This window comes from Gorilla gorilla, chromosome 2 (assembly GCF_029281585.2).
Source record: "Gorilla gorilla gorilla isolate KB3781 chromosome 2, NHGRI_mGorGor1-v2.1_pri, whole genome shotgun sequence".
NCBI lineage: Eukaryota > Metazoa > Chordata > Mammalia > Primates > Hominidae > Gorilla > Gorilla gorilla.
Window position 1 is genome coordinate 206414913 of NC_086017.1, and position 26187 is coordinate 206441099.

Sequence of the window (26187 nt, forward strand, 5' to 3'; positions counted from 1 at the left end):
AACAGTATCATGAAGAAAGTAACAATGTGTGACTGCTGAGACCAGGTTATAAAAGGCACTGAAGCTTCCAGCCAGATGCAGTGTCTCAGCACTTTGGGAGGCTGAGGCGGGCAGATCACTTGAGGTCAGGAATTCAAGACCAGCCTGGCCAACATGGTGAAACCCCAACTCTACTAAAAATACAAAAATTAGCTGGGTGTGGTGGCGCACATCTGTAATCCTAGCTACTCAGGAGGCTGAGGCACAAGAATCGCTTCAACCTGGGAGGCGGAAGTTGCAATGAGCCAAGGTCATGCCATTCACTCCAGCCTAGATGACAGAGTGAGACTCTGTCTTAAAAAAAAAAAAAAAGGCATTGGAGCTTCCTGTTTGCCCATGCTGCTCTTGGATCACTTGTTTTAGCAGTAACCAGATTTCATGTCATAAGGACACTCAAACATCCCTGCAAAGAGGATCCTTGGTCAGAGGACCAGAGACTGAGGCAATCTCATGAAATTCCTGAGTCAGAGTCACCCAACTAAGCCACTCCCAAATTCCTGGCCCAGAAACTGTAAGATAATACATGCATGTTGTTTCATGCCACTAAGTTTTCAAATAATCTGTTATACAGCAGTAGATAGCTAATATAACCATCCACAGGTAGATGGATTTTAAAACTTGTGATAAATCCATACAATGCAATCGTATTGAGCAATAAAAAGGGAATGAAGGACTGAAACATGCAATATAATTGGACCTCAAAATAACACTGAAGAAACTAGACCACAAAAGTCCATTTACATACAATTCTAGAAAATGCAAACAAACCAATAATGATAGCAGATTCACGACAGACTAGGAATGAGGGAAGAAGGGAGAGAAATAGAAATTACAAAGTGGCAAAGAAAAACTTTTAAAGCATGATTGTTATATTCACTAAATTATTTGTAGCGATTTCATGGAGATACGTGGATCTCGAAAGTTATCAAATTGTATGCTGTAACTATGCAGTTTATGTCAATTATTCCTTAATAAAGTTGTTTAAAAACATCATTATATTCCAAAGAGAAAAGCAGGACATTTTTCTCTTTTTTGCTTTTCAACTTTTTTTTAACTTTTAGGTTCAGGGGTGCATGTGCAGGATGTGGAGGCTTGTTACATAGGTAAACGGGTGTCACAGGGATTTGTTATACAGATTATTTCATCACCCAGGTATTACACCTACTATCCATTAGTTATTTTTTCTGATCCTCTCCCTCCTCCTACCCTCCACACTCCAATAAGCCACAGTATGTGTGGTTCCCCTGTATGTGTCCATGTGTTCTCATCATTTAGCTCCCCCACTTATAAGTGAGAACATGTGGTGTTTGGTTTTCTGTTCCTGTGTTAGTCTGCTAAGGATAATGGCCTCCAGCTCCATCCATGTTCCTGCAAAGGACATGATCTCATTCTTTTTTATGGCTGCATAGTATTCCATAGTGTATATGTACGTATGCATTTTCTTTATCCAGTCTACCACTGATGGGCATTTAGGCTGATTCCATGTCTTTGCTGTTGTGAATAGTGCTGCAATGAACATACACATACATATGTCTTTATAATAGAACTATATTCCTATGGTTATATACCCAGCAATGGTATCTCACCCAGCTGATGTGAGATGGTATCTCATTGTGGTTTTGATTTGCACTTCTCCAATGATCAATGATGTTGAGCTTTTTTTATATGAGTGTTAGCCACATGTATGTCTTCTTTTGAGAAATGTCTGTTCATGTCCTTTGCCTGCTTTTTAATGGGGTTGTGTTTTTCTTTATAATTTAAGTTCCTTATAAATTCTGGATATAAGAGCATTATCAGATGAATAGTTTGCAAATATTTTCTCCCGTTCTATAGGTTGTCTGTTTACTCTGCTGACAGTTTCTTTGATTGTGCAGAAACTCTTTAATTAGATCCCATTTGTCAATTTTTGTTTTTGTTGCAGTCGCTCTTAGCAACTTCATCATGAACCCTTGGCCCATACCTATATCCTGGATACTACCACCTTTAAAATGTAACATTACCAAAATTAAATTTTCTATACACTTGAATAGAATGTCAAGTATTTCATGAAGTTAGATGTCAGTAATCTAGACTATTTACTAGCTTTGTTTTGGAGACAAGAGTCTCACTCCATCACAGCAGGCTGGAGTGCAATGGCATGATCTCAGCTCACTACAACCTCTACTTCCCAGGTTCGAGCAATTCTTGCGCCTTAGCCCTCTGAGTAGCTGGGACTACAGGCATGTGCCACCATGCTCAGTTGATTTTTGTATTTTTAGCAGAGACGGGGTTTCGCCATGTTGGACAGCCTGATCTCGAACTCCTGACCTCAGCCTCCCAAAGTGCTGGGATTACAGGTGTGAGCCACTGTGCCCAGCCACAATAATGTAGGCTATATACTTTTAATACTTCCATTAGTGTGAAAAGTATGTTGTCAATAAAGCAACAGTTCTGTCTCTGACTTGCCAATTCTCAAGCCACAGCTATCTAACAGCTAATTCTTTTCTTTTTCTTCTTGTTTTTTTTTTTGGTAGTTATTGTTGTTCTTAAAGCCCTTCCTCATGGACAGCTAACTCTTTTCTATATTAAACTGCTACACAGAAATTCCTCAATTCATCTACTGGTATCTAAGTCTCCAGTCTATACTTTCCCAGGAGAAAATTCACACATTTTCCCATCATAAAAAGTTTAAAAGCCACCAACAGAAAAGCTAAAGTTCATTTATATTTCTGGAAATTAACAGTATTATTCCAAGCAACACATGTATTACAAATAATCAAAAATATGTCAGTTGACCAATCTGCTCATTATAAAATGAACTTACAAGAGTGCATAGAATAATATATGACTCTTTAAAACCAACAGCTCACACTAAAGTTATTCCTCATACATGTATGACCACAGTTAAAGCAGCACTATCTCTGCTCTCTTCAGGAAAGGAGGAAAGCTAAGACGCACTTCAAAGATCTAGTCCAGAAAGGTTAGTAAAAGAGTAGGCTGCATATCCATAGAGAGCATTATCCCCATTTCCAGTTCTTACAAGTAAGGTGACTTTGGCTCTAAGTATAAATTTTGTAGTTTCAAGTCCTTGTGATTTATTTAAATATTATTCAGGGCCAGGCAAAGTGGCTCATGCCTGCAATCCTAACACTTTGGGAAGCCAAGATGGGAGGATCACTCGAGGCAAAGAGTTCGAGAACAGCCTAGGCAACGTAACAAGACTCCATTGCAACAAAAATTAAAAATAGAAACAAGCTGGAATGGGAGGTAGAGCAATATGGCCAAATAGAAGCTTCCACCGATTGTCCTCCCTGCAGGAACACCAAATCTGACAACCACCTACACAAAAAGCACCTTCATAAGAACCAAAAATCATGTGAGCAATCATAGTACCTTCATATTGCTGAAAGAGGCAGTGAAGAGGACAGAAAAGACAGTCTTCAATTGCTGACCCCAGCCCTCCCCCATGCGCTCGTAGCAACCACAGGGCACAGGGGAAGAATCTGCGCTGCACATGGGGAAAGAGCACAGCAACTGTGGGACTACAAGCTGGAACGCAGTGCTGCCAATCCCGGCAGAACTCAGCCAATGCCAATGAATGCAGCATTTAGACCAGCCCCAGGGACAGGACAATCACACAGCCTGGAGGTTGGAACTGGAGTTTCCGCAAGCCTCGCCACCACAGGCTAAAGTGCTCTGGGGTCCTAAATAACAGTAAAAGGCAGGCTAGGTCACAAGGACTGTAACTCCTAGGCAAGTTGTAGTGCTGGGCTGGGCTCAGAGCCAGGGGACTTGGAGGTACATGACCTAGTGAGACACCAGCCAGTGCGGCTAAGGGAGCGCTTGTGTCACACATCCCCCAATCAAAAGCAGGAAGGCTCCCAGCTCCAAAAGAGATTCCTTCCTTCTCCTTGAGAAGAGGAGAGGAAAGGATAAACAGGACTTTGTTTTGCAACATAAATACCACCTCAGCCACAGTTGAATAAGGCATCAGGCAGAGTCGTGAGGTCCCCCTTCTAGGCTCTAACTCCCAGATGATATTTTTAGACACACCCTGGGCCAGAAGGAACCTGAAGGACTGAAGGATCAAGTCCTGGAAGAATTCACCACTTGCTGACTAAAGAGCCCTTAGACCCTGAATAGTCACCAGCAGCAACCAAGTAACACACACTGTGAGCCTCAGCTAAGACTCGGACATGCAGACTTCAGGTGTGACCCGGCATATTCACAGCTGCGGTGGCTACGAGGAAAGACTCCTTCTGCTTGAGAAAAGGGGAGGGAAAAATAAAGGGGATTTTGTCTTGCAGATTAGGTACCACCTCAAACATAGTTGGGAGGAGCACCAAGTGGGTTCGTAGGGTCCCTGATTCCAGAGAACACTGGACGGCACCTCTGGAACTACCCTAAGCCAGAAGGGAACTCACTGCCCTGAAGGGTGGGTCCCAGGAATGGCGACATTCATGAAAAGCTGAGCCCTTGGGCCTTAAGTGAACAGTGACAACATTGTGGCAGTACTCCCTGTGGGCCTGTGTGGAGGTGGACACAGGGGGTGACTCCACTGCCTGGGGAGAGGAAAGGGAAGGGTGGGAAGGACTGTGTCTTGTGATTTCAGTACCAGCTTAAACATAGTTGAATACAGCGCCAGGGAAATTTCTAAGGTTTCCGATTGCAGTCCCTGACTTCCAGGCACTATCTCTGAAGCTGTCCGGAGCCCGGAGCCCAGAGGAATTCACCACCCCGAAGGGAAATACACAAGAATGACTAGCTTCAGCCACTCTTGAAATAATGACTATAGCCTGAGTGCCTTGAGAGAACACAGGTTGCAGCCAGGTAATAGTTACAGCGGGACATGGGCAAGACACGGTGCTTTGCTGGCTTCAGATCTGACGAAGTACAGTCCCAACGATGGCGGCGACAGGAGTGCTTGTATCACCCCTCTCCAAGCTGCAGGCAGCTTAGCCAGAGAGAGAGAGAGACTGCACCCATTTTGGAGAAAGTAAGGGAAGAAAACAAGAGTCTCTACCTGGTAATCCAGAGAATACTTCCAGATGTTATCCAAGACCACAGTATTAGTCCATTCTCACACTGCTATAAAGAACTGCCTGAGACGGGTAATCTAGAAAGGAAAGAGGTTTAATTGACTCACAGTTCTACATGGCTGGGGAGGCCTCAGGAAACTTACAATCATGGTGGAAGGTGAAGGGAAAGCAAGGCACTTTCTTCACAAGGCAGCAGGAAGGAGAATGAACACAGGAGGAATTACCAAACACTTACAAAACCATCAGATCTCATGTAATGCAATCACTATCACCAGAAGAGCATGGGGGAAACCACTCCCATGATCCATTTACCTCCACCTGGTCTCTCCCTTGACACGTGGGGATTATGGGGATTACAATTCAAGATGAGATTTGGGTGGGGACACAAAGCCTAACCATATCAACCACCAAGCTGGTATCTCTATAAGTGTCCAAGAACTACAGCATTACTAGTCTTGGGGTGCCCTCTAATGCAGATACAGCTGTAGGGACCAAAAACCTAGATCATAACAACTAAGTAGGTTTGAATACTTGGATAGCCTTCTCAAGAAGGATGAGTACAAACAAGCCCAGACTGTGAAGCCCACAATAAACATCTAATTCTTCAATGCCTAGATAATAACAACTATCCACTAGCATCAAGACCATTGAAGAAAACATAACTTCATCAAAAGAACTAAATAAGGCACCAGGGGCAAATCGGAGAAATGGAGATATGCGACCTTTCAGACACAGAATTCAAAATAGCTGCTCTGAGGAAACTCAAAGAAATACAAGATAACAGAGAAGAAATTCAGAATCCTATCAGATGAATTTAACAAAGAAATAATTTTTAAAAACCAAGCAGAAATTCTAGAGTTGAAAAATGCACTTGACATTTAAAAAATGTATCAGAGTCTCTTAACAGCAGAACTGATCAAGCAGAAGAAAGAACTCCTGAGACTTACGAGCCCTGTTTGAAAACAGAGAAGAAAAAAGAATAAAAAAGAATGAAGCATCCCTATAAGATCTAGAAAACGGCCTCAACAGCAAATCTAAGAGTAAGGTAGAAAAAGAGAAATAGAAAGTTTATTCGAAAGGATAGTAACAGAAAATTTCTGAAACTGAGAGAAAGATACAAAACTTCAAGTAAAAGAAGGTTATAGAATACCAAGCAGATTTAACCCATTATTAGTTTAATAATCAAATTCCCAAAGATCAAGGATAAAGATAGGATTCTAAAAGCAGCACAAGAAAAGAAACAACACAATGGAGCTCCAAAACATCTAGCAGTAGACTTTTCAATGGAAACCTTACAGGCCAGGAGAGAGTAGCATGACATATTTAAAGTGCTGGCAAAAAACTTTTTTACTCTAGAATAGCATATGAAGCAAAAATATCCTTCAAACATGAAGGATAATTAAAGATTTTCCCAGACAAACAAAAGTTGATGAATTTCATCAACACCAGACCTGTCCTACAAGAAATGCTACAGGGAGGTTCTTCACTCGGAAAGAAAAGGAGATTAATGAGCAAGAAGAAATCATCTGCAGGTGCAAGGCTCACTGGTGACAGTAAGTAGTACAAAGACAAACACGGAATACTATAACACTGTAATTGTGCTGTGTAAACTACTCCTATCTTAAGTATTAATAGAAAGGTGAAAAGATAAACCAAAAATAATGAGTATACCTTTTCAACAGAGACAATACAATAATATACACAGGGAAACAGTAAAAAGTTACAAAGTGAGGACACAGTGTTGAAGTATTGAGTTTTTGTTTGTTTGTTTGTTTTGAGACAGAGTCTCGCTCTGTCACCCAGGCTGGAGTGCAGTGGTGTGATCTCTGCTCACTGCAAGCTCTGCCTCCGGGGTTCACGCCATTCTCCCGCCTCAGCCTCCCAAGTAGCTGGGACTACAGGCGCCCACCACCACGCCCGGCTAATTTTTTGTATTTTTAGTAGAGATGGGGCTTCACCGTGTTAGCCAGGATGGTCTCGATCTCCTGCCCTCATGATCCCCCCCGCCCCAGCCTCCCAAAGTGCTGGGATTACAGGTGTGAGCCATCGCGCCTGGCCTAAAGTACTGTGTTTTTATTAGTTTTCTTTTTGTTGGCTTGTTTATGCAATCAGTGTTGATTTGTTACCATAAGATACTATTTGCAAGCCTCATGGTAACCTCCAATCTACAAACATATAATAAATAAGCAAAAAATAAAAAGCAAGAAAAGAAAACATAACAGCAGAGAAAATCACCTTCATTAAAAGGAAGACACTAAGGAAGAGAAGACCACAAAACAACCAGAAAACAAATAACAACATGGCAGGTGTAAATCCTTACTCATCCATAACACTGAATGTAAATGGACTACACTCTCCAGTCAAAAGACAAAGAGTGGCTGAATGGATAAAGAAACAAGACACAATAATCTGTTGCTTACAAGAGACACATCTCACCTATAAAGACACAAACTGAAAATAAAGGAATGGAAAAAGATATTACATGCAAATGGAAACCAAAAGGAACAGAAACAGCTATATTTATATCACACAAAACAGACTTCAAGAAAAAAAAAATTTTAAGAGACAAAGAAGGTCATTATAATGATAAAGGGTTCAATTCAGCAAAAGAACATAACAAGTATAATTATATACGTACCAAACACTGGAGCACCAAGATATATAAAGCAAATATCATTAAAGCTAAAGGGAGAGACAGACCCCAATATAATAACAGCTGGAGACTTCAAAACCCCACTTTCAGCACTGGACAGATCATCCAGACAGAAAATCCACAAGGAAACATCAGACTTAATCTGCACTATAGGCCAGGTGCAGTGGCTCATGCCTGTAATCCCAGTACTTTGGGAGGCCAAGGCGGGCGATCACCTGAGGTCAGGAGTTCGAGACCAGCCTGGCCAACATGGTGAAACCCCATTTCTACTAAAAATACAAAGCTAGCTGGGTGTGGTGGCACGTGCCTGTAATTCCAGCAGTTTGGGAAGCCAAGGCAGGAGAATCACTTGAACCCAGGAGGCAGAGGTTGCAGTGAGTTGGGATCATGCCACTGCACTCACTCCAGCTTGGGCAACAGAGTGAGACTCCATCTCAAAAAAAAAAAAAAAAAAAAGGAAAAAGAGAAGAAAAAAAAAATCTGTACTATAGACCAAACAGGCCTAATGAATATTTAAGAACATTTCACTGAAGGGGTGTAGAACACACATCTTTCTTCCCAGCACATGAATCATTCTTAAGGACAGACCATATTGCTAGGTCACAAAACAAGCGGTAAGAAACTCAAAAAAAAAAAAAAAAAAAAAACCTGAAATAATATCAAGGATCTCCTCTGACCACAATGGAATAAAACTGGAAATAATGAGGAATTTTGGAAACTATATAAACACATGGAAATTAAACAATATGCTCCTGAATGACCAGTGGGTGAATGAATAGATTAGGAAAGAAACTGAGCTGGGCGCAGTGGCTCAGGCCTATAATCCCCACATTTTGAAAGGCCAAGACAGGCAGATCACTTGAGGCCAGGAGTTTGAGACCAGCCTGGCCAACATGGTGAAACCCTGTCTCTAGTAAACAATACAAAAATTAGCCAGGTGTAATGGCACGCACCTGTAATCTCAGCTACTCAAGAGGCTGAGGCATGAAAATCACTTGAACCCAGGAGGCAGAGGTTGCAGTGAGCAGAGATTGTGCCACTGCAATCCAGCCTGGGTGACAGAGCAAGACTCTGTCTCAAAAAAAAAAAAGAAACTAAAAAATTTATTGAAGCAAATGATAATGGAAACACAACAAACCGAAGCCTATGTATGGGATACAGTAAAAGCAGTATTAAGAGGAAAGTTTATAGCTAAGAGTGCCTACATCAAAAACAAAATACCTTCAAATAAACAACCTAATGACGCATCTTAAAGAACTAGAAAAGCAAAAGGAAACCAAACCTAAACCTAAAGTTAGCAGAAGAAAATAAATAAAGACCAGAGCAGAAATGAATGAAATTAGAAAGAAGAAAACAATACAAAAATCAACGAAACAAAAAGTTGGTTTTTCAAAAAGATTAAAAAGCTGACAAACCTTTAGCCAGACTAAGAAAACAGAAGACCAAATAAAAAAAATAAGAGATGAAAAAGGAGACATTATAACCCATACTACAGAAATTCTAAGGATCATTAGAGGCTACTACGAGCAACTATGCGCCAATAAATTAGAAAACCTAGAAGAAATGGATAAATTCCTAGACACACACAACCTACCAAGACTGAACCACGAAGAAATCCAAAACCTGAACAGACCAGTAACAAGACCAAAGCTCAAATAAAAAGTCTTCCAGGCTGTGCCCGGTGGCTCACTCCTGTAATCCTAGCACTTTGGGAGGCCAAGGTGGGTGGATCACCTGAGGTCAGGAGTTTGAGACCAGTCTGGCCAACATGGCTGAAACCCCGTCTCTACTAAAAATACAAAAAAATTAGCCAGGCGTGGTGGCACTTGCCTGTAATCCCAGCTACTCAGGAGGCTGAGGCAGGAGAATCGATTGAACCTCGGAGACAGAGGTTGCAGTGAGCCGAGATTGCACCACTGCACTCCAGCCTGGGCAACAAGAGTGAAAACTCCATCTCAAAAAAAAAAAAAAAAAAAAATCTTCCAGCAAAGAAAAACCTGAGACCAGATGGCTTTACTTCAAAGTTCTACCAAACATTTAAAGAACATCTAATACCAATCCTACTCAAACTATTCTGAAAAATAGCAAAGGGGGAATACTTACAAACTCATTCTATGAAGCCAGTTATTACCTTGATACCAAAATCAGACAACGATGCATAAAAAATAACCACACACACACAAAACTACAGGCCGATATCTCTGATGAACACTGATGAAAAAATCCTCAACAAAATATAAGCAAACTCAATTAAACAACACATTAAAAGGATTACCAACTGGGATTTAATCCAGGAATGTAAGGATTCAACATATGCAAATCAATGTGATACATAAAAGTAAAGACAAAAACCATATGATGACTTCAATTGATGCTGAAAAAGCATTTGATACAATTCAACATAATAAAAACTCTCAAAAAACTGGGTATAGAATAAACATACCTCAACATAATAAAGCCCATATACAACAGATCCAGAGCTTGTATAATAGTGAATGGGGAAAAACTGAAAGCCTTTTCTCTAAGATCTGGAAGAAGACAAGGATGCCCACTGTCATCACTGTTAATCAACTTATTATGGAAGTCCTAAGCTAGAGCAATAAGACAAGAGACTAAAATAAAAGCATCCAAATTGGCAAGAATAAAGTCAAATTATCCTTGTTTGCAGATGATATGACCTTATATTTGGACTAAAGACTCCACCAAAAAAACTATTACAACTGATAAATTCAGTAAAGCTGCAGGATACAAAATCAACACACAAAAATCAGTAGCATTTCCATAGGCCAACAGTGAAGAATCTGAAAAAGAAATCAAGGAAGTAATCCCATTTACAATTGCTACAAATAAAATTAAATACTTAGCAATTAACCAAAGAAGTGAAAGATCTCCACAATTAAAACTATAAAACATTGATGCAAAATGTTGAAGAGGACACAAAGAAATGGAGAGACATTCTATATTCATGAATTGGAAGAACTAATATTGTTAAAATGTCCAGGCCGGGCGCAGTGGCTCATGCCTGTAATCCCAGCACTTTGGGAGGCCGAGACGGGCGAATCACGAGGTCAGGAGATCGAGAGACCATCCTGGCTAACACAGTGAAACCCTGTCTCCACTAAAACTACAAAAAAAAAATTAGCCGGGTATTGTGGCAGGCACCTGTAGTCCCAGCTACTCAGGAGGCTGAGGCAGGAGAATGGCGTGGACCCGGGAGGCGGAGCTTGCAGTGAGCCAAGATCGTGTCACTGCACTCCAGACTGGGCGACAGAGCAAGACTCCGCCTCAAAAAAAAAAAAGTCCATACTACGCAAAGGAATCTACAGACTCAATGTAATATCAATCAAGATACCAATGACAGCCGGGCACAGTGGCTCACACCTGTAATCCCAGCACTTTGAGAGGCCGAGGTGGGTGGATCACCTGAGGTTGGGAGTTCAAGACCAGCCTGACCAACGTGGAGAAACTCCGTCTCTACTAAAAATACAAAATTAACCGGGCGTGGTGGCGCGCACCTGTGGTCCCAGCTGCTCTGGACGAAGAAAAAAGTAAAAGAAAAATACCAATGACATTCTTCACAAAAATAGAAAAAAAATCCTAAAATTTATATGAAACCACATACACACACACACACACACACACACACACGCGCGCGCAAACAGAATAGCCGAAACTATCCTAAGCAAAAAGAACAAAACTGAAGAAATCACATTACCTCAAATTATACTACAGAGCAATAGTAACCAAAGCAGCATGGCACTGGCATAGAAACAGACACATAGACCAAAGGAACAGAACAGAGAACCCAGAAACAAATCCATACATCTAAAGTGAACTCATTTTTGACAAATGTGCCAAGAACATACAACAGGGAAAGGGCTGTCTGTTCAGTAAATAAAGCTCAGACAACTCCAACGCAGAAGAACGAAACTGGAGCCCTATCTCTTGCCATATATAAATACCAAATCAAAGTGGATTAAAGACTTTAAGACCTCAAATTATGAAACTACTAAAAGAAAACATTGGGGAAATTCTCCAGGACATTGGACTGGATAAAAATTTCTTAATACCCTACAAAAGCACAGGCAACCAAGGCAAAAGTGGACAAATGGAATCACATCAAGTTAAAAACCTTCTGCATAGCAAAGGAAACAATAAAGTGAAGAGACAAGCCACAGAACAGAAGAAAATATTTGCAGTCTATCCCTCTAACAAGGAATTTATAACAAGAATATTATACAGGGCTCAAATAACTAGGAAAAAATCTAATAATCTAATTAAAAATGGGCAAAATATCTGAATAGACGTTTCTCAAAAAAGACATACAAATGGCCAACAGGCATATGAAAAGGCACCCAACATCAATGATCATCAGCGAACACAAATCAAAACTACAATGGATTATTTCACGCCAGTTAAAATGGCTTTTATCCAAGGCTGGGTGCAGGGCCTCATGCCTGTAATCCCAGCACTTAGGGAGGCCGAGGCAGGAGAATAACTTCAACACCGGAGATGGAGGTTGCAGTAAACTGACACCCCGCCACTCTACTCCAGCCTGGGTGACAGAGCAAGACTCTGTCTCAAATAAATAAATAAATAAATAAAATAAAGGTTTTTATCCAGAAAACAAGCAATAACAAATGTTAGTGAGGATGTGGAGAAAAGGGTACCCTTGTACACTGTTGGTGGGAATGTAAATTAGTACAACCACTAAGGAAAACAGTTTGGAGATTCCTGAGAAAACTATAAATGGAGCTACCATACCATCCAGCAATCCTACTCTCAGATGTACATCCAAAACAAAAGAAATCTGTGTATCAGAGAGATATATGCATTCTCATGTTTACTGTAGCAAATTCACAGTAGCCAAGATTTGGAAGCAACTTAAGTGTACATCAACAGATGAATGGTTGCAGAAAATGTGGTACATATACACAATGCAGTACTAGTCAGCCATAAAGAAGAATGAGATCCTGTCATCTGCAACAACATGGATGAAACTAGATGTCATTATGTTAAGTGAAATAAGCCAGGCACAGAAAGATAAACCTCGCATGTTCTCACTTATTTGTGGGAGGTAAAAATTAAAACAATTGAACGCATAGAGAGTAGAATGATGGTGAGCAGAGGCTGGGAAGGCTAGGGGGTAGGGGGACGTGGAGGTGGTTAATGGGTACAAAATGTAGTTAGAAAGAATGAAGAAAACCTAGTATTTGCTAGCACAACAAGGTGACTATAGTCAAAAATAATTTAACTGCTCATTTTAAAATAACAAGGTGTATAACTGGATTGTTTGTAACCAAAGGATAAATGCTTGAGGTGTTGGATACCCCATTTACTCTGATTATTACACATTATCAAAATATCCCATATCATATATCCCCTAAATACACACCTACTATGCACCCACAAAAATTTTAAATAAAAAAATGTTAATATTGTTTTAAAGAACAAAATTATCAGGGCATTGTGGCATAGACCTACCATCCTGAGGTGGGAGGATTCCCAGAGCAGTGCTATGATCATGCCCCGGCACTCGAGCCTGAGTGACAAAGGGAGACCTTGTCTCTAAAAAAAAAAAACACATTAAGTATTACTCAGCTACCATAGCACTCTCTTCTGATGATTCTCCATGACATAATCATTCCTGTCCTTTCCGGAATCTATAGAAAAGGGCAAGGCTATGGCTTGTGCCACTATAGATTCATTGGATCTTTTGGTTAATCTCATTAGGCCTATAATAGATAGGCCTAAAATCAATGAAGAGAAAGAGAACTCTTCTTTGCAATCATCAGGAATTGCTCGCAATATGTCAATGAATATTATTTATTCCTCTCTACTTCATCTGCCTGTAATTCTTTTTCTTTTTTCTTTTTTTTTTTTTTTTTTTTGAGACAGTGTCTTCCTTTGTCGCCTAAGTTGGATTGTAGTGGCGCGATCTTAGCTCACTGCAACCTGCACTTCCTGGGTTCAAGCAATTCTCCTACCTCAGCCTCCTGAGTAGCTGGGATTACAGGCACGCGCCACCACACCCGAATAATTTTTTTATTTTTAGTAGAGATGGGGTTTCACCACGTTGGCCAGGCTAGTCTCGAACTCCTGACCTCAAGTGATCTGCCCACCACCTTGGCCTCCCAAAGTGCTGGGATTACAGGCGTGAGCTACCATGTCTGGCCCTTCTACCTGTACTAATTTGTTTCTCCAAACCTTTTCTTCCTTCCTCTAAGGCAGTGGCTCTCCACTGGCTTAGGGCTGTATCACAATCACATGGAAAACTAAAAGAAAATACAAAGACGCAATCTTGTTGAAGAAACATAGGCTGCTTCTATATTTTTAGGAAGTTTGCTAGATGATTCTGTTATACAAACATTGGTACCAAACTGCTCTACCCAGTGGTTCTCAAATTGGTTGCACATTGAAATAACTTGGGCAACTTTTAAATACACAGATGTTGCAATAATTAGAGACACTGGTGACTCCAGAATCAGTATTTTAAAAGCTTGCCAGGTGTGACCGAACATTACCGCCATCACCTGGGAGCTGGTCAGAACTACAGAATCGCTAGAACCACCCCAGTCTTGTTAGAAATGGAGAATCTGAATCTGCATTTACCAAGATCTCCAGGTGGTTTGTTTACAGGAAACAATCCACTGTTTCTTAAACTGGGCTGCAGACTGGAATGACATGGGGAGCCTTAAAAATTACTAATGCCTGCTTCTTATTCGCAAACAATCTGGTTTTAATTAGCCTGTGTTGCAGCCTGGTTCATCCACCACCATTTTACTGAGAAGAATTCATGAAAGGCAGTTAAACCACTAAGTCACATTCACTAACATTAAAAGGACCACTCTTCAGTGTGTGTCATGGCAGATACAGTCCCCGTAAATGGGAAAAATGAAGGAGTCCTTTACAACAGTCATCAGGACACTCTTTCTGCCAAGGGCTAGATATAATAAGCATTGAAGCTTGTGGGCCATGAGGCCTCTATCACACTACTCAACCCTGCTGCTGTGGGGTAAAAGTAGCCATAGACAATACAGAAACAGAAGAGCATAGCTGTGTTCCAGTAAAAACTTATATGCCCCCCCACCCCGCAAAAAAAAAAACAAACAAACAAAAAAAGGCAATGGGCTGGATATGGCCTGCAACGCATGGTTTGCCAAACTCTGCTCTCAAACAGTGGTTCTCAAATGTTAGAATACATCAGAAACACCTGGAAGGCTTGTTCAAACACAGATTGCTAGCTCCCAGACACAGCTTCTAATTCAGCAGATCTGGGGTGGGCTCTGAGAATCTACAGTTCTAACAAGTTCCCAGATGGTGCTGATGCTGCTGGTCCAGGGACCACTCATTAAGAATCACTTATCTCAGACTTTACTAGTGGTTCTCAAACTTTACTGCCATGTCAGGATCACCTGGGGAGATTTTTTCAATTATATGCTACACTTCAAATGACATAAATAAAACTCTGGGGGAATGGGGATTAGTTGACTATTGTCAAGCTTCCTAACACTGAGTCCTGGCACACAGATCAGGTATAGAAAGGCAACCTATATATATGACCACCATCAATTCCTCCCATCCCTGCAGGTGCATGCCACTCTCCCACTCACACAGTAGAGTTGATTTTCCTTACCCTGAATCTGGGGTGGCTCTGAGTCTTGCTTTGATCAAAAGAATGCAGAAGTGATGCGATGTGACTTGTAGGCCCAGGCTTTAAGGGACCATGTACCCACTGATTTCACATTCGTGAAGGCCAACTATCACATTAAGAAGTCTCACTAGCCTGCTGGGGAGAGAGGCCAAATGTAGAGAGAGAAGTCCTAGAAGATGAGAGACTCCAAAGGGTGAAAGAAGCTCAGCCAACACCAGTCATTCCAGCCACTCTAGCTAAGGTAGCAGACATGCTGAATCTTTCAGCCACAGTCAAGCCACCCAGCCAGCACCAACTAGAGCAGAAGTAAGCTGATCCCTCCAAGCGCCGCTTGGTGGTTGTTTTAAGTCACAAAGTTTTGGGGCAGTTGTTAAACAGTCAAAGTTACTGACAAGATGTTGGTAGCCGTATTTAAGATATTGATGTTTATAAGTTTTTATAGTGATTTTTAAAGCTGCAAACTACTTGGTATAATTCAGAATCTACAACTGCTAAAATTACATTTTGGTACTATTTGTATGCCTGTCTGTTAACTCCCTGGTTTTTTGTTTGTTTCTGTTTCTGAGACCAAGTCTCGCTCTGTCACCCAGACTGGAGTGCAGTGGCTCGATCTCAGCTCACTGCAACCTTCGCCTCCCGGGTACAAGCGATTCTTCTGCCTCAGCCTCCCAAGTAGCTGGGATTACCAGCATGCACCACTATGCCTGGCTAATTTTTGTATTTTTAATAGAGACGGGGTTTCACCATGTTGGCCAGACTGGTCTCAAACTCCTGACCTCAAATGATCCACCCATCTCTGCCTCCCATAGTGCTGAGATTACAGGCGTTATCCCAGCCACTGTCTGTTAAATTTCTGAATGCGGTAATTACTACTTTGCCAAAGCTGTATTAATTCTTCCTCCTGCATTCCCATTTGAATCATCCAAAACCATATTTTTATCACAATTTATGTGTTATCATTTCATGTTATTTTTCACATTTTTGCTAATCATGAAATTATATATCGTTGTTTCCATAGCATCATCATTTAGTATTACAGATTCTTATTAGAATATAATTGTTTTTGTTATTTTTCAGCTGTTACTTCTTCATTTTTATTTATCATTGGCTTTTGGTGTTAATTCGCTGAAGTGTGACTTGATGAAATTTCATTTACAGTAACTCCTAACCATACAAAACATTTCTAAAGAAGAAATCGGCCGAGCACAGTGGCTCACGCCTGTAATCCCACCACTTTGAGAGGCCGAGGCGGGTGGATCACCTGAGGTCAGGAGTTCAAGACCAGCCTGGCCAACATGGCGAAACCCTGTCTCTACTAAAAATACAAAAATTAGCTGGGCATGGCGGTGGGCGCCTGTAGTCCCAGCTACCTGGGGGGCTGAGGCCGGAGAATCACTTGAACCTGGGAGGCGGAGGTTGCAGTGAGCTGAGATCGTGCCACTGCACTCCAGCCTGGGCAACAAGAGCAGAACTATGTCTCAAAAACAAACAAACAAAAAAAAAAAAGAGGAAGAAATTAAGTGTACATAATTAAAACATATTAAATAAATTGTAGGCCTTTAGAGATTCACAAACATTTTTTTAAATCTGATTTTCTGATCATACGTAATATTTATGACACTGACTAAAATGAATTATTGTTTTGTTTACTAAATGCTTAATTTTTGATTTAGCTTTTATTTTAGGTGCAGGGGTACATGTGCAGGTTATATAGGTAAACTCTTATCGTGGGGGTTTGATGTACAGATTATTTCATCACCCAGGTAACAAGCCTAGTACTTGATAAGTTATTTTTTTCCGATCCTCTCCCTCCTCCCACCCTCCACCCTCAAGGGCTTCAGGGACAGTTATTCCCCTCTTTGTGTCCACATGTTCTCATTATTTAGTTCTCACCTACAAGTGTGAACATGTGGTATTTGGTTTTCTGTTCCTATGTTAGTTTGGATAATGGCTTCCAGCTCCATCCATGTTCCTACAGGACATGATCTCATTTTTATGGCTGCACAGTATTCCACAGTATATATGTATCACATTTTCTTTATCCAATCTGTCATTAATGGGCATTTAGGTTGAGTCTATGTTTTTGCTATTGTGAACAGTGCTGCAATGAACACTCGTGTGCATGTGTCTCTATGGTAGAATGATTTTTATTCCTCTGGGTATATACCTTGTAATGGGATTGCTGGGTCAAATGGTAGTTCTGCTTTTCGCTCTTTGAGAAATCGCCACACTGCTTTCCACCATGGTTGAACCAATTTACACTTCCATCAGCAGTGTATAAGCAAGCGTTCCCTTTTCTCCACAACCTTGGCAGCATGTGTTTTTTACTTTTTATTAATATCTATTCTGACTGGTGTGAGACGGAATCTCACTGTGGTTTTGAGTTGCATTTCTCTAATTATTAGTGATATTCAACATTTCTTCATAGGCTTCTTGGCTGTGTATGTCTTCTTTTGAAGTGTCTGTTCATGTCCTTTGCCCACTTTTTAACTGGGTTGTTTTTTTGCTTGTTAATTTGTTTAAGTTCCTTACAGATTCTGGATAGTAGAGCATTGTCGGATGAGTAGTTTGCAAATATTTTCTCCCACTGTAGGTTGTCTGTTTACTCTGTTGACAGTTTCTTTTACTGTGCAGAAGCTCTTTAAGGTCTCAATTGTCAATTTTTGCTTTTGTTGCAATTGCTTTTGGCATCTTTGTCATGAAATCTTTGCCAGGGCCTATGTCGTGAATGGTATTTCCTAGATTTTCTTCCAGGGTTTTTACAGTTTTGGGTTTTACACTCAAGTCTTTAATCCATCTTGAGTTGATTTTTGTATACAGTATAAGGAAGGGGTCCAGTTTCAATCTTCTGCACATGGCTAGCCAGTTATCTCAGCACCATTTACTGAATAGGGAAGTCCTTTCCCTCATTACTTGTTTCTGTCGCTTTGCTGAAGATCAGATGGTTGTAGGTGTGCGGCTTTATTTCTGGACTCTCTTCTCTGTTCCACTGGTCTGTGTCTGTTCTGTTCCAGTACTATGCTGTTTTGGTTACTGTGGCCCTGTAGCATAGTTTGAAGTCTGAGCCAGGTGTGGTGACTCACACCTGTAATCCCAACACTTTGGGAGGCCCAGGCGGGGGATCACTTGAGGTCAGGAGTTCGAGACCAGCCTGGGCAACATGGCAAAACCCCGTCTTATACTAAAAATACAAAAAATTAGCCAGGTATGGTGGTGGGCACCTGTAATCCCAGCTACCTGGGAGGCTGAGGCAGGAGAATCACTTGAACCTGGGAGGTGGAGGTTGCAGTGAGCCAAGATTGTGCCATTGCACTCCAGTCTGGGCAGCTAGAGTGAAACTCTGTCTCAAAAAAAAAAAAAAAAAAAGTTTGAAGTCTGGAATGTGATGCCTCCGGCTCTGTTTATTCTTTTTGCTTAGGATTACTTTGGCTATTCGAACACTTTTTTGGTTCCATATAAATTTTTTAAGGTTTTTTTCTAGTTCTGTGAAGACTATCATTGATAGTTTGATGGGAATAGCACTGAATCTGTAAATTCCTTGGGCTGTATGGCCATTTTAACAGTATTGATTATATCTATCCATGAGGATTTAACATTTTTCCATTTGTGCCATCTCTGATTTCTTTGAGCAATGTTTTGTAATCCTCATTACAGAGATCTTTCACCTCCTTGGTTAGCTGTATTCCTAGGTATTTTATTCTTTTTCTGGCAACTGTGATCAGGATTGTGTTCCTGAATTGGCTCTTGGGTTGGATGTTGTTGGCGTACAGAAATGCTACTAATTTTTGCATGTTGATTATGTATCCTGAAACTTTGCTGAAGTTGTTTATCAGCTGAAGGAGTTTTGGGGCTGAGAATATAGGGTTTTCTAGATATAGCATCACGTCATCTGCAAACAGTGATGGTCTGACTTCCTCTCTTCCTATTTGGATGCCCTTTATTTCCTTCTCTTGTCTGATTGCTCTGGCCAGGACTTCCAATACTATGTTGAATAGGAGTGGTGGGAGAGAGCATCCTTGTCTTATGCTGGTTTTCAAGGGGAATGCTCCCAAAATTCTTTTTATTTTTATTTTTGAGACAGTCTTCCTCTGTCGCCCAAGCTGGAGTGCAGTGGCGTGATCTTGGCTCACTGCAACCTCCACCTCCCGGGCTCAAGCAATTGTCATGTCTCAGCCTCCCAAGTAGCTGGTTATATAGGTAATACAGGCACACACCACCAAGCCCAGCTAATTTGTGTATTTTTAGTAGAGATGGGGTTTTGCCATGGCCAGGTTGGTCTCAAACTCCTGGCCCCAAGTGATCCACCTGCCTCGGCCTCCCAAACTTCTGAGATTACAGGCATGAGCCAGTACGCCCAGCCCAAAATTCTTAATTTTATAATCTTTCAATAAAATTTACATTGAAACATTTTAAGAAAGCAGAATTACATTCATACAGAAAGATTTGCACGCTAAACCTCTGCAAACACAAAATAAGACACAAAGTTATTTTACGAGATTAGTTACAATAATATCAGATCGAGAAGCTAACTACAAGGTTACTCAATTAAGAGCTACAGCCAGAATGCTGCATACAATTGCAGAATTGTAAACGTACCAGCCTACAGGAAAAAAATGTCAAGAAATTTGTTAATTTCCAAAGCAGAACAAGAAACAGAAAAGGTGCCACATTTCAATAAGAGAATAACATTTTATGGCATGCCAGATAAACACATGCATAATGACTAATGCTACTCTATCAAAACTTTTTCATTCTGAGTGAAGCTTCTGCACATGAGTAACTGTGCTCAAGCTAATAGCAGAAAGAACACCTGAGGCTGGACACAGTGACTCACGCCTCCGACCTCAGCACTTGGGAGTCCCGGAGACGATCACTTTAGCACAAGAGCTCAGCAGCGACCTGGGCAACATAGTGAGACTCTGTCTCTAAAAAAGAAAAAAAGCCAGACACAATAGCCTGCACCTTGTAATCCCAATACTCTGGGAGGCTGAGGCAAGAACATCACTTGAGCTCAGGAGTTCAAGACCAGCCTGGGCAACACAGCAAGACCCCCGCTCTACAAAAAAAAATCAGCCAGGCATGGTGGCACACCTATAGTCCTACCACTTGGAAAGCTGAGGCAGAAGGATCACTTGAGCCCAGGAGATCGAGGCTGCAGTGAGCTCTGATCATACAACTGTACTCCAGCCTTAGTGACAGAGCAAAACTCTGTCTCAAAACAAAATAAATAAACTCTGAATATAGTACCTTGAAAGAGCACTGACTGTTTTGCAAACTACCTAAAGAAATGCCTAATAATAAACGGCATGAACCCGGGAGGCGGAGCTTGCAGTGAGCCGAGATGGCACCACTGCACTCCAGCCTGGGCGACAGAGCGAGACTCCATCTCAAAAAAAAAAAAAAAAGCTTAATGATAAAAGTAAAAATGCTAAAGAAAAACTGTGAAACAAAAAAGATATTATGGAAACACTGTAATTTTGCTTACTGATAGTGTAGCTAACAATGACTACAAGATGTAAACTTACATTAAGAATTTATTTGGAGCCAGGTGCAGTGGCTCACATCTGTAATCCCAGCACTTGGTGATGTGGGAGGATTGCTTGAGCCCAGAAGTTCGTTTAAAAATAAAAATAAAAAATTTATTTGGAAAACTCTGATGATCTAGTAAAATATTTTACAGAGGATCTTTCATATATAAAAGTATGCATGTAGATATGATACATATTAATCCCAAATTAAATGTTATCAAAATGATAAATAATCTAAGACTATTTAAACATTTAGTATCATCAAAGAAATACTATGAGAATATCACTGTCTTCTATTTCACACAAAAGTACACTGACTTCCAGAGAACAAATTTTGCTAAAATTTATGAATTAAAAGTAGAATTCAAACAGCTTGGGAGGAATAATTCTCAACTTGCAGATTTGTTTAACACTAGTTATTGACTTTAAAAAATGGCTTTACTAACTGGCACCCTGCTATCTGATTAACTTATATGAAGCAGTCCTTAAAATTTTTGACAATTCACATATACTGCCAGGGACAGTGGCTCACACCTGTAATCCCAACACTTTGGGAGGCCGAGGAGGGTGGATCATTTGAGGTCAGGAGTTGGAAACCAGCCTGGTCAACATAGTGAAAGCCCATCTCTACTAAAAGTACAAAAATTAGCCAGGTGGTGGACACCTATAATCCCAGCTACTCAGGAGGCTGAGGCAGGAGAAATGCTTGAGCCCAAGAGGCGGAGGTTGCAGTGAACCAAGATCACGCCATTGCACTCCAGGGCACCAGAGCAAGACTCTGTCTCAAAAAAGCATATACTGACAAACTTTATGGATTCAGAATGTGGAAACATGAGGCTGAAAATGAGTCACTAAGTGAGTCAGTGCTATCGTCTGAATTCAAAAAGAGAATTATTAAAAGTAGGCAGAAGGGGGAAAAGGTAGAGCAACTTCTGTGTAAACCTGCAGAAAGGCTTCATTATTTTATTCAAAATCCATCCAGGTCAGGCACTGTCATCCCAGCACTTTGGGAGGCCAAGATGGGTGGATCACTTGAGGTCCGGAGTTCGAGACCAGCCTGGCCAACTTGGTGAAACCCCATCTCTACTAAAAATAAAAAATAAAATTAGCCAGGCGTGGTGGCAAGCACCTGTAGTCTCACCTACTAGGGAGGCCGAGGCACAAGAATCACTTGAACCCAGGAGGCGGAGGTTGCAGTGAGCCGAGATCATGCCACTGCACTCCAGCCTGGGGGCTAATTGAGACTCCATCTAAAAAACAAAAAATCCAATTTATCCCAGAAAATACAAGCATTACTTGTGTCAATCAGAGAAAAAGAAGAGCACTTCCATTTTATGAATAATTGCCTCTTTGAACTACAACTTAAGAAGATGAAATTATTTAAGTTCTAATTACATGTGAGAGAGGAGCTCCTGAGAGTTAGGGGAAAAGGGCAACAAATATTCCTCTGCCTTTTGCTAATATGCCTCTACAGGCAGTTTCTCGTCATTCACAATGACCAATAATTTGAAAGGATCATCAATTTTAAATCTTGATCAGGAATTGCTTGAAAATATTTCATGCAGAAGACCTTTTTTTTTTTTCTTTTCTTTTTTGAGACGGAGTCACGCTCTGTCGCCCAGGCTGGAGTGCAGCGGCACCATCTCGGCTCACTACAAGCTCCACCTCCCGGGTTCATGCCATTCTCCTGTCTCAGCATCCCATAGAAGACCTTTTTTTTTTTAAAGTTAAGTTTATTGAAGCAAGCTCAACCTTATTTTTTAAAACATCTGGACCATGCGTACTGGCTCACTCTTGTAATCCCAGCACTTTGGGAGGCCAAGGTGGGCCGATCACTTGAGGTCAGGAGTTCGACACCAGCCTGGCCAACATGGTGAAACCGCATCTCTACTGAAAATATCAACGCTAGCCGGGTGTGGTGGTGGGCGCCTGTAATCCCAGCTACTCGGGAGGCGGATGCACAAGAATCACTTGAACCTGGGAGGTGGAGGCTGCAGTGAGCCAAGGTCACGCACTCCAGCCTGGGCAACAGAGCAAGACTCCGTCTCAAAAAAGATATATATATATTGTGATAAAACAAAAGAATTTTAAACATTATACTCCTGAGGAAGGAGAACCACTTGGACCTGGAAGGTGGAAGTTGCAGTGAGCCAAGCTCGTGCCACTGCACTCCAGCCTGGGAGAGAGAGCGAGACTCCATTTCACAAAAACAACAACAACAACAAAAACATATGAGTTAAAGTGAAACCTAGGATATTCTCATTCTAAAAGGAATAAGAAGAGTTCTATCCATTTTTACAGATAAATAAATAAATTACATGATAATCTAAATGACTTATTTTATTAAATGACTGGACAATCTGACTCCAACATATGTTTAATCTTTACGTGGCTAATAGCACAAATGGTTTTATTATTTTCAAACATCTATTTAAGCCCACAAAGTTGGTAAATGACACCTCTGGAATATCCAGACTTTTATCCTTACACAAACTGATATACCAAAGCCCAACTGTTATGAGCTCTGCTAGAGAATCTAAGGCAGGTTACACTATTTATTATCTTTTAGAAAGCAGTTTTTCCTAATCATCCTTTATATTGGGATGCTATGTAATTAGAATTCCAGAGAATGCTACAAAAATAAAGCATTTTATGTAACTAGGCTTTTCCTACATGTTAACAAATGGCTCTGAGACCAAATTTAAATCTTATAATAAATGCCTCAGGATTTTATAAATTTTTAATAATGGAAAGTCATCTAGTAACTCCCCTTCATTTTACAGAGGAGGAATGTAAATCTTTTTTTTTTTTTTTTTTTTTTTTTTTTTGGAGACAAGGTCTCACTGTGTCACTCAGGCTGAAGTGCAGTAGTGCAATCACAGCTCACTGTGGCCCCAACTTCCCAGGCTCAAGTGATCCTCACACTTCAGCCTCCTGAGTAGCTGGGATTACAGGCATGAGCCACCACACCCAGCTAATTTTTCTATTTCTTGTAGAGACCGAGTTTCGCCATGTTGCCCAGGCTGGTCTTTAATTCCAGGGCTCAAGCAATCAAACCACCTCAGCCTCCCAAAGTGCTGAGATTACAGGTATAAGCCACCACACCCAGCCTACAGAGGAGGAATGTAAATCTCAGGAAAATTAAATGACTTCCCTAAAATGAGAATTATGTAACTACCGGGAGAATAACAGTAAACAAGGTAAGTGTTATCCCTAGCCATCGTCTAATTAAAGTGAAGTATAACAGGGCTATGATGAGGGAAGAACTTTTGCCACAAATATAGGAATTCTAGTTCAAGTGACACAAGTCATTCCTACTGGAAAAAATTTAAAGTATTGGTTACAAAACAACAAAAAGGCCAGATAGAATAGATGGTATATTAACTATAAAAAGAAGAAAATTAAAAGAAAGTAAACCAAGGACTCACAATTTCATTTTTATATCTATTAAAAAGAAAATTTCTGAGACGCTGTCAAAAATAATAAGGGAACAAAATACACACTGGACTTCTGGGTATAGTGTCAGACAAAAAGTTCTTCAGGTATAGAAACATGTATGTAAACACAAACAAGCTGACCAACATACAGCCTTCAGACCTCCAGGCAGACGGACAAAGAGTGGTTTTTTTCTTAGTATACAAATTATCTTTTTAAAGCAACATGAGTTTTACAGTCAACAGAGAGTATGAGGTTTCTCAAGTATAAGGAATAGTGAAAAAGAAGAGGGAGGTAGGGAGGGAGGAAGGGAGAAAGGGAGGAGGAGGAAGGGAGGAAGCAGAGGAGGAAGGGAGGAAGGAAGGAGAGAGAAAGAAAAGTGAGAAAAGTGGAATCTGCTTAGGTTTCAGGAATGTAGGTGCACATTAAGATGAAGAGCACTAGTATTAAAAAGACCAATCTCAGCTGGGTGCAGTGGCTGACGCCTGTAATCCCAGCACTTTGGGAGGCCAAGGCAGGCGGATCACGAGGTCAAGAGATCGAGACCATCCTGGCCAACATGTTGAAACCCCGTCTCTACTAAAAATACAAAAAATTAGCTGGGCGTGGTGGCACGTCCCTATAGTCCCAGCTACTCCAGAGGCTGAGGCAGGAGAATCCCTCGAACCCAGGAGGCAGAGGTTGCAGTGAGCCAAGATTGCGCCGCTGCACTCCAGCCTGGCAACAGAGCGAGACTCCGTCTCAAAACAAAACAAAAAAAAACAACAACAAAAAAAAACAATCTCTATTCCTCCAAAGGAAATAATACATATATACCTTGCTTCAAGGCCAGGTGCGGTGGCTCACGCCTGTAATCCCAACACTATGGAAGGCCAAGGCGGGTGGATCACTTTAGGCCAGGAGTTTGAGACCAGCCTAGCCAACATGCCAAAATCCCATCTCTACTAAAAATACAAAAATTAGCCAGGCATGGTGGTACATGCCTGTAGCCCCAGCAACTTGGGAGGCTGAGGCAAGAGAATCACCTGAACCCGGGAGGCGGAGGCTGCAGTGAGCCAAGATCGCACCACTGCACTCCAGCCTGGGAGACAGAGCCAGACTCTGTCTCCAAAAAAAAAAAAAAATTATTTGCCAAATGTTTATCTTAATCATAACTTTTCACATTTAAAACCATAACAAAGAGCAAGGTATTATTATATAAAGAAATAGCATAAGATTTACTGCTTTAAAGAAAAGGAGAGGAATATTTCGAAGGATAATAAATAAATTATAGAAAAAACATTTAGTCTATTATGTCAATTTAAAGTCAATCACTTATATCAAAAAAAAAAACTTTCTTACTAAATTACATTTGGTTTAAAGAGAAATCAAATATACCAAACACTGCCATCTAAATTCAACAGAACGCAAAAAGAAAACTATTATGTGGTCAAATTGGTGTCAAATACTAGAGCTAAAACCATAAAATTCTTAGAAGAAAACCTAAGGGTAAATCTTTATGACCTTGAATTTGGCAATGGATTCCCTTACACATAACACCAAAAGCACAAACAACAAAAGACAAAATAGATAAACTGAACTTCAGACTTCATCAAAACTAAAAACTTTTGTGTGTCAAAGGATATTTTCAAGAAAGTAAAAAAGAAAACCTACAAAATGAGAGAAAATATTTGTATAACATATACTGATAAGGGTTTAATATCCAAACTATGTAAAACAAGTGTAAGTCAACAACAACAACAACAACAACAAAAGCCCAATTAAATAACTGACAAAAGGACTGGGTGCAGTGGCTCACACCTGTAATCCCAGTGCTTTGGAGGCTCAGACGGGAGGACGGCTTGAGCCCAGGAGTTCAAG

General features: G+C 40.7%; 1 protein-coding gene across 17 annotated transcripts in view; it reads right to left on the reverse strand.

Moving 5' to 3' along the window:
• Positions 1-26187, reverse strand: part of ACAP2 (ArfGAP with coiled-coil, ankyrin repeat and PH domains 2) — a 177290-nt gene that overhangs the window by 78661 nt on the left and 72442 nt on the right. For 8 of the 17 annotated variants that reach the window (XM_055382695.2, XM_055382699.2, XM_031007304.3 and 5 more), the window contains exon 5: positions 13195-13278. The exons of 7 other annotated variants lie outside the window; for them this stretch is intronic. In XM_055382695.2, coding sequence (XP_055238670.1) covers positions 13195-13278 — 84 coding nt within the window. Of the gene's footprint in view, positions 1-3411; positions 3550-13194; positions 13279-26187 lie in introns of those variants that run through there. 2 more of the 17 variants (XM_063704484.1, XM_063704485.1) reach the window with 1 other exon arrangement.